At 45.0% G+C, this 13,070-nt stretch overlaps 1 protein-coding gene across 3 annotated transcripts in view; it reads left to right on the forward strand.

Annotated features, from left to right (window-relative positions):
* The first annotated feature begins 2,025 nt into the window (after positions 1-2,025).
* Positions 2,026-13,070, forward strand: part of Il1r1 (interleukin 1 receptor type 1) — a 71,450-nt gene continuing 60,405 nt past the window's right edge. For all 3 annotated transcript variants that reach the window (XM_040729311.1, XM_040729312.1, XM_040729309.1), the window contains exon 1: positions 2,026-2,317. Coding sequence is in view for 1 of the 3 variants with exons in the window: in XM_040729309.1 (XP_040585243.1) it covers positions 2,315-2,317 (3 nt within the window). In the remaining 2 variants the exon portion in view is untranslated. The remainder of the gene's footprint in view (positions 2,318-13,070) is intronic.

Here is a 13,070-nt window from a genome sequence, read left to right on the forward strand (position 1 = left end):
GAGGCCAGGGAGAAGCCAGTGACTGTAATGGGCAAGCTGTTTGTGCAGCGGGGAGGACAGCAGGGAGGGCTCCCTTTTCACAGGGTGCTCCCTCTTGCCCTTCCTCTGTCACCGCTCTCTGCTGTGGATGTCAGGACAGTGGGGGTTCAGATCACTGAAACCCTGATTCACCTGGTCCACCTTAAAATCACAGAAATATGCACAGGCTCTGTCTCTTAAAAGTCCAGATAATCTGGGTTAGGTCGGTGAAGAGCCATTCCTCTGTCCTTTCCTGGAAGGTCCTCCCTTGAGTGTGGACTCCATCCTCAACATTAGCTCTGGACAGATGGGGGGGGCAGGAAGAGTTGGAGGGGGAGGGAATGGGGGCTGGATTTTACCAAAATGCATTATAAGCAAGCGTGACGTTCTCAAAAAAAAAAAAAAGCCACCATCTCTTCAGGGCAAGCTTTCCATTATTGCCCAGAATTAGCCTCTATCTCCCTTGGCTAGACTAGCCTTGATGGCATACACCAGGCTGAAGGATGAAAAGCTTGCCCACTGTGAGTCTGTCTTTGCCCATTGTAAATCTGTCCTTGCCGGCTGTGAGTCTGTCCTTGGGTCTCCTTTCTGCACACCTGTCTCTGAACCCCGTGTGGGGACAGGTCAGTCCTTCCCCCCACCCACTCCACGCTGGAGCAAGGTGAGAAAGTTCCACCTTTCAGCTGCCTTCCAAGGCTAGGTCTCTGCATCAGTGGATTCACCGTGTGGCTCAGACTAGTCTTCCTTTGTAGGGAGCCTTAAAATTGCCACAAGACCGCCCCAAGATGACCCAGCCCTCCCATCCCACAGCAGCCACTCATTTCTGTCTGCAACTAAATTGGGTCATTTGCTTCCATTAATTGCTGCTTTATCACAGCTGCCTGGTTGCTGCTTAGCTTGAGGCCTTCCAGGAAAGGGCACCCAGAAGGGTGAGGCAGACTGTTAGGAAACCGCACAGTTCCTGACTGGACAAACCCTGTTCCCAAACCACTTGTCTGGATCACAGTTAAGACTCAAAGAGTTACAGCAGATAAGGCCCCTCCTTCACCTGGATAGGGTGTCTTGGGAAATGAACTTAATATAACACACTTTTTTCATCTTCAATATGGATCTAAAAATTTACATTTCTCAGAAGGAAGCCTGACCCAGATCCCTGCCAGCCCTTGCAGAGAGAAGGCAAAGTCTAAACAGAGGGCATCACCCCAGAGTGCTCAAAGGGATGTTTTCCAGGGAAGAGTAGAAAATACTGGAAGATGATAAGGTGGACAAAGAGAGGAGATATTCCGTGTGGAGTCCCATGGAAGGAAATTGGCAGAAAAGGGTTTCAAGCACTCACATTAAGAATGAAAGTTCAATCACTGTCTTTTACAGTCAGTGTGACATTCTGAGATGCATAAAGACATCTTGGAAAGAATAATGACAGTGACCAGGAATGCCCATAAAGGCCCATCAAGGCCAGTTGACAAGGGTTCTCAGTCCTGGAGTCGGCAGTTATCTGACTTACTTCCTATGTTGGCAGAGTCAAGACCAGCATGGTGGCGGCCACACTCTTCTGTCACTAACATTCTCTTGAGCGCAGGACCCAGGAGGGGCAATAAATGAGAAAACCCTGTTGTGCCTCCTCTCTCAGGATGCACCAGGCTGGCACATGTGGGACTCTGGGTTCCATTTCTCTGTAGAAGTGAATGAAGTATTGTGACATTGCCTGCAGACTTGTCTCAGGGGGCATTGCCCTGAAGGCAGTTTGTGGGGGTGGCTGGGGAGGGGGATGGTATGGGATGAGATCCCAGGCCAGGCTCTGTCTGTAAAGGACTCAGAGCAGGACTACAATACTGGGCCGGGTGTAGGTAGTGGCCTCCTGTAGATTTAATGTGAGGTTAAGCGGGGAGAGAAAGCCTGCCTTGTAAAACGTGGGAGACTCATGTGCAGCCAGGACACTCACATTTCATAAGGACTTGGCACATTCGCTGAATGATTCTGGCTTACTGCCTAGCTCTGAGTTTCCTGTTCATAGTTCCCCAGATGTGTCACTGCAGGATTGAAGCCCCAAGAGTCTCTGACACAGGCGTCACCGGGAACCCACTTTCTCTGGGTCGTCTGACAAGATGTGAGTTGTCACTCCTGTGCCCCCCAGACCCAGCCCAGTGCTCTCTTGGAAGGAAAGAAAAACGTAACCCTGTCCAGGGCTGACTGCAGAAGGGAGTTTTGTTTTTAGTAGCCAACATCAGGTCAACAGACTTCATCCCGGGAAGAAACGCTGCTGGATGGTCGTCAGAGTTCCCAGTGAACAACGCAGATGGTAAGATGGCTCGCTGCGATTTAGGATTTTCTGTCTCAGTATTTTTCCTTCTTTTTGGGGTGCGTGGGGAAGTTTACTTACACACTGATAAGTTACTTGGGAGGAACAAATGGAAACAGAGTAAAGATAGCATTACGCCGTTCACTGAAACAAGACAGAGTTTCCTGGTATTCTGCATCTCTGGGGACACAGCGTGTGTGAGTATATTAAGATCGCCTGTGATTAAGTTTCATGATATGGGAGATTCGCTATGAAATGCATGGAAACTGTATTTTATAAGTGCTTTCAGGGCTTATGTGTACATCCCTTTGAAGCATACTATTAACTAGTTCACATCACTTACACTTTGCTACTTATAAGCTATCACAGTCAGTGGTGAGGGTCATAAGGCGAAGGGTGTTTTGTGAGTTCTGTTTAAAACGCTATTGTGGGCATTAGAAGTGAAGTATCATTTTGCATTAGTGACCACAGTTTAGGGGGGTGCACTCTCACTAGAGAGTTTGCCGAGTGCCCGGCGTAGTTATCACCGGAAGTTGCTGGTTGCATTTGAAGTCATCATGCACTTTATAGGCAACGCTTGTACACATTTCCTTCAATAAGGTTTAAAACGCAGCCTTAAAAACCGTGTGCATGCCCTCTTTTTGGTTTTGTTTTGGAGACAGAATCTCAGTATGTAGCTCTTTGGAGGCTTTGAATGTAGCCATGGAGAAGATTGTGTATACACTCTTCGATGAGGAGTGTAAACTTTGCCCTGATTTCTTTTTGAACAAATTAATCTTTACAGTTCCAACCGGTTGTATTTCTGGTAACAACAACAGCAGCAGCAGCAGCAGCAAAAATGAGACAGAACCAGAAATAATAAAGACAGGAAAGAAAAAAATGAATGGAGGAAGGGAACAAAATGATGTTTACTGTCTTCAATTTAATTCAGTCCAATTTAATTCAGATCCCCAATTGCTTTATGCACAACACTAGCTCTGTGCTGCGCTGGTGAGCTTTTGCATTGCTAGAATGCAGGGAGGAATTTCCTCAAAGGTGCAGAGAGGCAAGGACCGAAGTGTGTAGCGAGTCCCAGCATCCACCCGACAGGCAGCTGGCCATGAGTCCCAGCATCCACCCGACAGGCAGCTGGCCATCTGTAGGTTGTGTGCTCAGTGCCAATCCTCCATGTTCACTGTAAACAAGGCGATCTGTTGGGAAGAGATGGAATGAAAATTGCCCAGTAGGCTGGGGAAGACTCCCTGAGATTAGCATGCTCTTTCTAATAGGGTAATTCATTTTTAAAAGATTCATAAAGTCATTCTCAACAACACATACATGTAACATTTTGGGCCCACAAACCTTATTGGCATAAATCTGACAGTCTAATTAGAAGAAAAACGTGACAGCCATTATCAAGCAATGATGAAGGTCTATTTCTAGAAGATGCCTTTCAAAAAATGACAGACAGATATTTGTTCATTGTTACACAGGTAAGTATACATAGATAATAAAAGATAAACATAACAGCAGATCCCTGTAAGAGGAACACGTGGGTGAGCCATTCTGCATTCTTTGTCTGAAAAAAATCTGGGCTGATTGTTTCAGTCTGGATTCAGAGATTTGAGAGTTGTGGATTATGAAGACTCAATGATCAAAGACTATGTAAATATTGCCAAAGCAAAAAATTTCTGAAATTTGAACCGTTCTGGTCCCCAAGCATTTCAGATGGGGGGGAGATTTAACATGTAACACTAGTGAGCATCTCGGTTTCTGAATATATCCGCATTTTGAAGAAATGATTTCCTACTACATATGTTTTATCGCTCGAATCTACATTGCAGCCATACGGTGTGAGCAATTAGTCATAGCAATGACTTTCTTTTCATTCGAGCGTTAGGGATTGGTGAGATGGCTCAGTGGGTAGAGAGCTCACTGGGCAAGGACCGGGAATTGAGTTGTTACCCAGCACCGGTGTGAAAGCTGGGTATGTTGTTGAGTGTTATTGACTCCAGCACCAAGGGAACAGAGACATGCAGATCCCGGGAGCTCACAGGCCAGCCAGTCTGGCTAACTGAAGAACTCCAGGGTCAGTGAGAGAGCCTGTCTCAGAATTGGGGGTTGAAAAAATATAGAGAAATGATTGAGGAAGACACCTCTGGCCTCCACACATGTCCACACGTGTCACTGCACACGTGCCGCACCCCACAAGGTTTTAAAACATGTTGCAAATCTTTTTTTTTTTTTTTTTTGTTTTTCGAGACAGGATTTCTCTGTATTGTTTTGGAGCCTGTCCTGGAACTAGCTCATGTAGACCAGGCTGGCCTCGAACTCACAGAGAGCCGCCTGCCTCTGCCTCCCGAGTGCTGGGATTAAAGGCGTGCGCCACCAACGCCCGGCTACATGTTGCAAATCTTAATGGTAGTTGAGACATCACTTTCTTTTCTATTGTTAGCACGATGAAAATGAACAGCATTGCAGTTGAATCTCCACATTTCCTGCCTTGGGATGAGTTCCTAGAGGTGGAATCCACTGCTTGATTAATCCTAGGAGTGCTCTCTATAAGTCCCCATCCCCAATGTATAAGTCCAATTTGACAACATTCTCACTAGCGCCGGTTTTATTGATTTAATTATTTTTATTGAAGTGTACTAGCCTGAACAATTGGCAAGGGGCATTTTCACTGAGTTGATTGACTTTGGGAAAACTTTTTAGGAAGCTGGCTTCTTCTCTGTTTTTGGGTTCACCTTACCTTTTTTGGGGGGGGCGGTATTTAACACCAAAGTAGTGCCCTTTTACCGTAACGTCTGCCAACCCAGTTTCAGAGGTCTGCGGCCTCCCTTGAAAGTGTGCTGAGGGTGTGGGTTTAGCTTCTTTTGCTCTGACTTTTACTGGGGGGAAACCTCATCTTTACAATTTTATCTTGTCTTTTAAGTTGACACTCAGATTCAGCAGCAGCCTTTGCTGTGTTCCAACAGCATGTCTAAAACTGTAGATTAAAAATGGTCTCGAACTTGTCTTATCTTAGTCCATCTGCACTTAGGACACCATACCATCCCTTCACGGGCATTGTCACCCTCTGTGTATTTTGTTTTGGTCTCCAATGACCCCAGAGTCAGTTTCTCTCTCCTGGGCTTGCCTGTATGGGAGTTTGAACCCCCTAATCAGCTTTCGATAAACAAATCTAGAAGAAGGCAATGCAAGGGAGACAGAAACATTGTTACCCCAAATCTTTAAGAACTGGAGTACTCCAAAAAAGAGACTGAGAGATTTAAAAAAATCATCCCAGATAGAGCTTTTCTGAGGTGAACAGATTTTTTTTTAATGGAGTGTGTCTGGGAAACTCTTAACAGGAGTTTCCAAGCAAGCGAATGCACCAATGCATGGAAACATGGACGTGACAAGAGCATGTTTTGAGGGGGAGAACGTCAGAGGGGTTGACTCCATCCCCAGCCCGGTCCTGGGCGGTGCCAATCAGGACCAAAGGGATGTTTACTCTGAGGAATGAGAGCTACTGTTGGTTGTTGAAGCACTTGTAGACCTGAGACACAGGAAGCATTGCTAGCTTGTGTTGAAGCATTGGAAACTGAGGCATAGAGAAATGACTTGGGTGAAATCTCATCAGAAATCAGTATGGAAGTAGGATTCTTGGTGCAGACAGCCTGACTCTGGAACCCAGGGAACTTAGGGAAAGTGTCAGGACATGTGGTTTCGACTGGTGCATTTCCTGTGATTCTCTTGGGTGTGTGTCTATGTGTTGTTAGAACTTCCCTAAAGAATAGCAACAGTTTGTTTGCTTGTCTTTGGTTTTGTTCTTCGCACATGCTATCCCATGTGTTTCTCACGAAAGATTTAAGCATCACCAAAGATCCCGAAGCTGAAACTTTATCGACCACATTCACACGATACCACAAATGGAAAATTCCACTCGCAAAACTTTGCTTCACACTCGAAATTACTCAAGACACGCTATCAGATAGTGTGTGGAAGATGACAGTGACATAAGTGGATCTTGGGTTTATACTTAGATCTTGTCCTCAAGGTATTTTTTCATGTTCATGCAGGTATTCCCAGATGTGAAGAGAAAAAAATATCCCCCAATGTAAGACACTTTTGTCCCAGCTCAGGTAAAAGGATACTCATCATTTTTCCACTCTTGGGCCAGATGAGCAAGCCAAGGCTCAGCATGTCAGTAAACAGCCCACCATGCTGTCCATCAACCTCCATCCAGTGCACTTAGCTTCAAGCCCATGCACCACTGGGTCCTGGACAGCTGAGCACTGATGTTCATGCTTCTTTTATCAACAGTCCTTGGATCATAATTCGGCTGCCTTTGGAGGTGGTAAGGCAGCAGTCTCAGGCAAGGTGGCCTTCCCTTGGAGATGAGGCAGAGCTCATCCTTAATTCTTTGAATCTATAGGAACCAGTGCAAAATGTCATCTAGTAATTTTCTGACCATAGTCTCACTGGCTGGGTATTCAGTTTATCTTGTCAATATAACAATGATAGGCACTTAAGATCGGCAGAGCCTCCACACCATCACCAATGAGGTTCAGAGGCTGTCCCTGAGAGGATGAGGTGCAGGCTTAGGAATGGAGGCCAGTTGTAGTTTCACATAAGCAATCTCTGTCTTCCTTCTGCTTAGCTTAGTCCTTGTCATAAAATGGTTATAATGGTTATAAAATGGGCATGAATACAATTACAGTGGATTTATCTTTACTTTTGGTTAATTGTTTCCATGAATTGTTGGAATTTTGAATTTAAATAACTTACTGGCAGTGCTGTGGACTGGATGCAGGGCCTTCTGCATTCTAGTCAAGCAGATGTATCCCTCAGCTACATCCCCAGCCCTAAACCTTGTAATTTAAAAGTAGGATACTTGAATCCTAACAGCAGATGACTTGTTAGTCTTTATACATCTTCTTCATAAATGTAACTTCAGGAGTCATATAGATTGAAAGAATATTTTGTTGGCCACTGATTTTTTCTATCACACAGCTTACCTACCTCTGCAGTTTAAGAGCCTGTTAAGTGAAGAGTCCCTCTCCTCTCCTTCCATTCTTCACCTTCTTCTTTCTCTGGTCTTCCATGGCAGGTGCTCTTCTGAGGGCTGTTTTATTGGTGTCTCCTTCCTCATTTACAACGCACACCATTCTGTACCTTGTTCCACTGCTGTGTTTCATGAGCTGCATTTTAACTTTCTGGTCATTGCTGAAGTTTTCTGTAGTCTTTCGTTGTCCTCATCAGTATTGCAATGAATAACAGCTTAGTCCTGTCATTTTGCAGAAGTTCAAGTATGCATATTTATAGGACAAATGTGACTCAGATACAATATTTCCCATCTACTCCTTTCCAGCTGATACCAATATGCGGTCCCATCAGAAATACCTGAGAGTGTTTCCCTAGGTACGTTATGCTTCCTTATGTACATGCGCGCGCGCGCGCGCGTGTGTGTGTGTGTGTGTGCGTGCGTGCGTGCGTGCGTGCACACTCACTCTTACATGCATGTGCGGAGGTCAGATGTTGATGTCAGGTGACTTTCTTTCTCCATTGCTCTTCATCTCAGTTTTGAGACAGGGTCTTTCATTCTACTCGGAGTTTGCTGGTTGGGATAGAATGCTTGCCAGCAAGCCCCCAGGATCCACCTGTCTCTGCCCCCTCTGTGCTGGGTTTATAAGTACATGCTGCACAGCCTAGTTTTTATGTGATCCTGGGCATTCAAACCTATGTTCTCATGATTACTCAGTGAGCCATCTCCCAAGTCCATTAAGCTAGTTTTTTTTGTGTGTGTGTGTTTGTTTTTTTGAAAGGGAAAAAGGTAATTTCAGTGTGTTTTTATCATTTCTTTAAAACTCTGGTGTGGTGTGTTTTAAACTTTCTCAAAATATGAACATCTATTTTCTTGGCTGCAAATAAATATTGATCATTGCTTCTGTTCACTTCGCAATTAGTTTTTGAGGGCTTACTGTGTGTGTAGCCATGGAACGCCAAGGTGAAGGGGATCTGGGCACTACTGGGCTGGAGAACCAGGTGGTAAGTACTGTGAAAGACTTAAGGGCTGTTTAGACAGCCAACGGCTGGGTTCTGCCTTGTCTAATAATTGAGACTTCTTGAGGGACAGGGATGGGGTGCCAGGCATGAGATGGAGCATAGAGAGGGGGTTCAACATCCTAAAAGCCCTGTTTGAAGAATCAGGCTCACACCGTCATTCTAGAACTCAGAAAGCTGAGACAGAAAGATCATACATCTGAGACAGTGACAGGAGATCCTGTCTCTAAGGCAACAATCAAGTAATGTCTGCTTGAGGATCAGGAATAGCTCTACATGGTGGTGAAGGGGATGGAGGAAGAGTACCAGATGAGCTGGGTACAGAGACCCAGGGCAGATCATGGTGGGCATTGGGGCAGAGGTAGGAGTTTGGACTTTATTGGAAACTTCAGGGAGACTTAGGCTGTAGGGTAGCAAGATGGAACTGGAGCCTTCACTCTTTAACTTTGGGGACTCCACTTGCTCCCGGGCTGACACTGGTGAGGAGTGGACCCTATGTACTAGCGCCTGCTGTTTTTGCTTCAAGAGATAATGACTGGAGTGACACTGGGTGAAGGACCTGTGCTTCTCCAAGCCCAGACCTCAGTGTGAACCAAATGAGAAAAGCTTTGTCTGAAACGGCCGCAGAGGCATTTTTAAACTAAAACACGTCTTATGTTCCCTAGAGGCAAAACTCCACTTAACAAAATGCTTTCTCATCAGTTGCTAAACGGACTGACATATGGTCATTGTGCAGCTTTGCCTTCTGGTCCAGGGAAGGGGACAGGGGTTATTTTTGAGAAGTGACTCCCTGGGTAATTGCCAATTCCAGATTTCATTCTTTGCTGAACACGGTGCCAGGCTCTGCAGGTGAGAGAGGAAGTGGGGAGGGCAACATAAAAGTAAAGAAATTGGGGGCAGCTGACCCATTGCCTTGAGACTGAATCACGCTATCAAAATGAATGCAGAGAGGGGGTAGCGAGGAGGGCTCAGCCACCTTGGGGGTTCAAGATAAAAACTTAGACCTGGTGAACACGGCTGCTAAATCTCACGAGGTTTCTGCTTGGTTCTGTAATGTACTCTGCATCTTGAGGCCTGGAGGAAGCTATAGGTGGGGTCTTCTAGATCCTTTTCTATAGCTGTGGTGGGGTTATGGTCATCCTTAGAGGTTAGAATCAGAGGCTTCCTCATCACTGAAGCGACAAATGGCGAGGCCAGTTTGTTCCGGATTCCCATGAACAGTGGCCCCTTCAGAGCTGAACAAAGTTTCTGGGAAATCCGGCTGACCACACAGACGGTGAGTTGCTGTTCTCTCCCAAGTCATCTGTCCCTCTGGATAATGCACTGCCTGAGGCTGATTTTCTTATGAGTCTACAGTGCTCATGGGTGTGGCCTGGACCATGGCTTACACTCCTAGTGGCTCTAAGCCCAGAGATGCTTCATGTTATGAAAGAGACAACACAGTTTTGATCAGACACCCAGCCCCATCTCCAAGGCTAAAGTGTCCTAGGTGATCATTTGTGGCTAGAGAAGAGTAGAGATAATGTGCGTGTGTGGGGGAGTGGGGCGTTTGGGATACAGCTTCCAGTCAATGTGGCCCTGGGGAAGCAGTGATAGAGCTGGTTTCTGTAGACACAGGTACACCTGGACCGGAAGTGGGGCCAGGTCTGCTGATATTCTAGCAGCTTTGCCTTGTGGTCCGGGGAGGAGGACAATGATGTTTCTGAGAACTAACTCCATACATGAGTTCCAAATGCATGACCCAGACAAAACTGCTCCAGGCAGACTCAGCAGAGGCTACAAGGTGTCATCGACCTTGTGAAGAGTGAAGAAGAGTGCAATTGCTTCTGGTTGTCTGCAGGGAACTGGTTCCTGAGTCTTCAGTTGGCATCAAAGTGCAAGGATGATCAGCTTATTATACAAAATGGTATTGTATCTCCAGACAGTCCTCTGTACTCTTTACACCATTCCTACACAACACAGTATTATCTGTAGAATGCAAATGCTACACGTATGTTATTATACTAGACTGTTTACAGAATTAATGGCAAGACAGAGCTCTGTCTGTGCATGGTCAGCACAGACTTATTATTATTACTGATATCTCCCACCTGTGATTGTCTGAACACATGAAGGTGGAATATATGGCTATGAAAAACCAATTATTTTCAAAGCAAGAGTCCAGAGAACTGTAAAGCTTGACATGTATCTGTAGACACTGTAATTGCAATACATACCTTAGTATTCAGCAGTTTTTTGTGTTTGGTTGGTTTTGGTGTTTGGTTTTCCTAGACATGTGCAGGTGCTTGTTTAGCCTTTGGTCCTAGTGCGCAGATATTAGAAGGCAGGCTGTCCTGGAGATGCTTACGTTCTGAGGGTAAGGTCCTCATGCATTTCATTAGTACAGAAGCCAAGTAGCAGCAGCATAGCTTTCTGTTGGCCATGTGCCTACACAACAAGAAGCCAGGTGCTGGTGAGCCAGCAGGCAAGCTGACACCAGACAGTGGATCTGCAGGTACCTGGACCTTGTACTTCCAGCCTCCAGAACTGTGGGAAATATTAATTTGTTGTTTAAACTACTCTGTCCATGGTCATTTGTTATAGCAGTCACAACAAACCACTATGCTTGATCACTTCACAATGATGGTGTGCACAGGTTTAAAAAATGTCTTAGCAGAGATTTCTGCCTTTATTGTCTGAACACTGCCAGAAGCAACAAGCATTGACATTGTTCTAGGGCTATGAGCAAACATTTACATACTTTGTGGGAGCCTGGCTCATTTGCCAATGTGGAGGGTGTTGGATTTGAACATGTCTTTTCTGTAGAGACACTGGACCTCTTGGCATTAAGATTGGTTACTCTTGTTAGAGATTAGCAGTGGGGCTGCTCAGGCATTGCTACCAAGAACACAGCCCAACATAGCCACAAAGTCAACATATTCCAGAGCCATAATTATGCCCCCAGAGGTTGATGTTGCTTCTATAATTCTAGAACTTGACTGGAAATCATGAGATGATTTCTGGCCTACAGTTTTATTTTCTGGCCTCTTGACCTCTCTGGCCATTCTGGAGAAGGCTGAGTGGCCAACCCCTTTGCCTAGGGACCACCAGGAAGTTCCAGAACAAAGGGTTAGCACACATCTATGTCCTCAGTGGGACATCTGGGAGCTCTTAAGGCATTGCTTACATTTCTCCCATGGGTTTTGTAATTTTCAATTTCTTCCTAAGGAAACTGGGATTTATGGATAGGAGTCACGTTTCTTGGACTGTAGTAAATCAACAGAAGACTTTGGATTTGAACACTGGTCTTTGGATTCTCAGACTTCTTTCTATATTGTTGTCAAAGTGGTAAAATGACCCAAGGAAGGAAAACTGTTGTTTATGAATGTATTTTTAAAGAATGATTTCATATATTTTTGTTTTATGGGCATGCTTTAGTGTCTGCATGAATATATGTGCTCCTGGAAGTGACTAGAAGGTGTTGAATCATTTTATAACTGCAGATAGTTGTGAGTCACCACCACATGGGTGCTGGGAACTGTATCCAGGACTTCTGTAAGAGGAGCAGGTACTCTTGACTGCCGAGTCCCTATGAGAGTTTATTTTTTCTTAAAGAGGTATTGAAGCTTTTCAGTTTATAATGGGGTTATACCTTGAGAAACTGAACGTACATTGGACCTGTTACTGGACAGGGTACACAATCCACCTTGCCAAACATTGTTGATCGGAACACAGCATACTCTTGAGTGTCTGTTGATTGGTGATCTGGCTGACTGGCAATATTTCTGCAGCTGCCTAATGTTAGTTAAGTACCACACTGCAAATCAGCAGCCAAGGAAAAGACCAAATTCACAACACAAAGTAGTGTCTATTGAAGGAGCCTCACTCTTATAGCATCGTGAGGTGTATATTGCAAGCTGAGCCACTGCGACTCTGAGTCAGTCTACAGATGAACAGTCAGTGTCTGGCCATACCTTTCCAGCTTGCCAACATTGAGCAGATTCAGGCTTCCTTCTACCAACCCTGAGGGCTATTACCCCCCACTGGCACCTGTAAATAAGCTAACTCTTCAAAAAAGTAGTATGTAAAAGTTTTATTTTTTTTAGTCTCAGAAAGGATCAGCAGAAAGCCTCTGAGAGGTCTGTTAACAATTTATGCCCACACCAACGTGTGCTTTAACAATAAAGTATACATCCAAGCATCGTGGGAACCCACTAGTAATTTCCATGGAATAGTTAAACAGATTCTTCTAGAAGTGGGTGGGGGGAAATCTGGTCTCACCATCAACACCGTCTCTCTTTTAGCTGGTCTCTCAAAGCATATTCCGTTCTCAGGATTTCTTCTCCAGAGAGGAAAAAATTCTACGGTTCTGCTCTGTGATTGCACTCAGCAGTGACAGTATATATATTGAAACTTCTCTGACTTAAAAAAAATCTCATGTGAACCTGCTATAACTACCTGTTTGAATCAATTTCCCTCAAGGGCTAGGCACTTTTATGTAGTAGTTCCTGAGCTGACTCACAGGGACAAAGGAAGGCTACAGATTTTGCTATTGTAAGTATGAGGGGAATCACACACAGTGTCTCTCACTACCTTTGTGGGATCGCCAGCCTCACACTGAGATTTTTCACCCTAAAATCGGAAGTCTGTGCTTGCTTCCCCAAGGTGATGCTTTTTAACAATTTGCCAAGGTCATGTGCCCTAGATACAGAAACTAGGTTGTGCCCTATCATACAGAAAGTAGGTT

This window comes from Mesocricetus auratus, unplaced genomic scaffold, assembly GCF_017639785.1.
Source record: "Mesocricetus auratus isolate SY011 unplaced genomic scaffold, BCM_Maur_2.0 Super-Scaffold_100021, whole genome shotgun sequence".
In the NCBI taxonomy this organism is placed as follows: domain Eukaryota; kingdom Metazoa; phylum Chordata; class Mammalia; order Rodentia; family Cricetidae; genus Mesocricetus; species Mesocricetus auratus.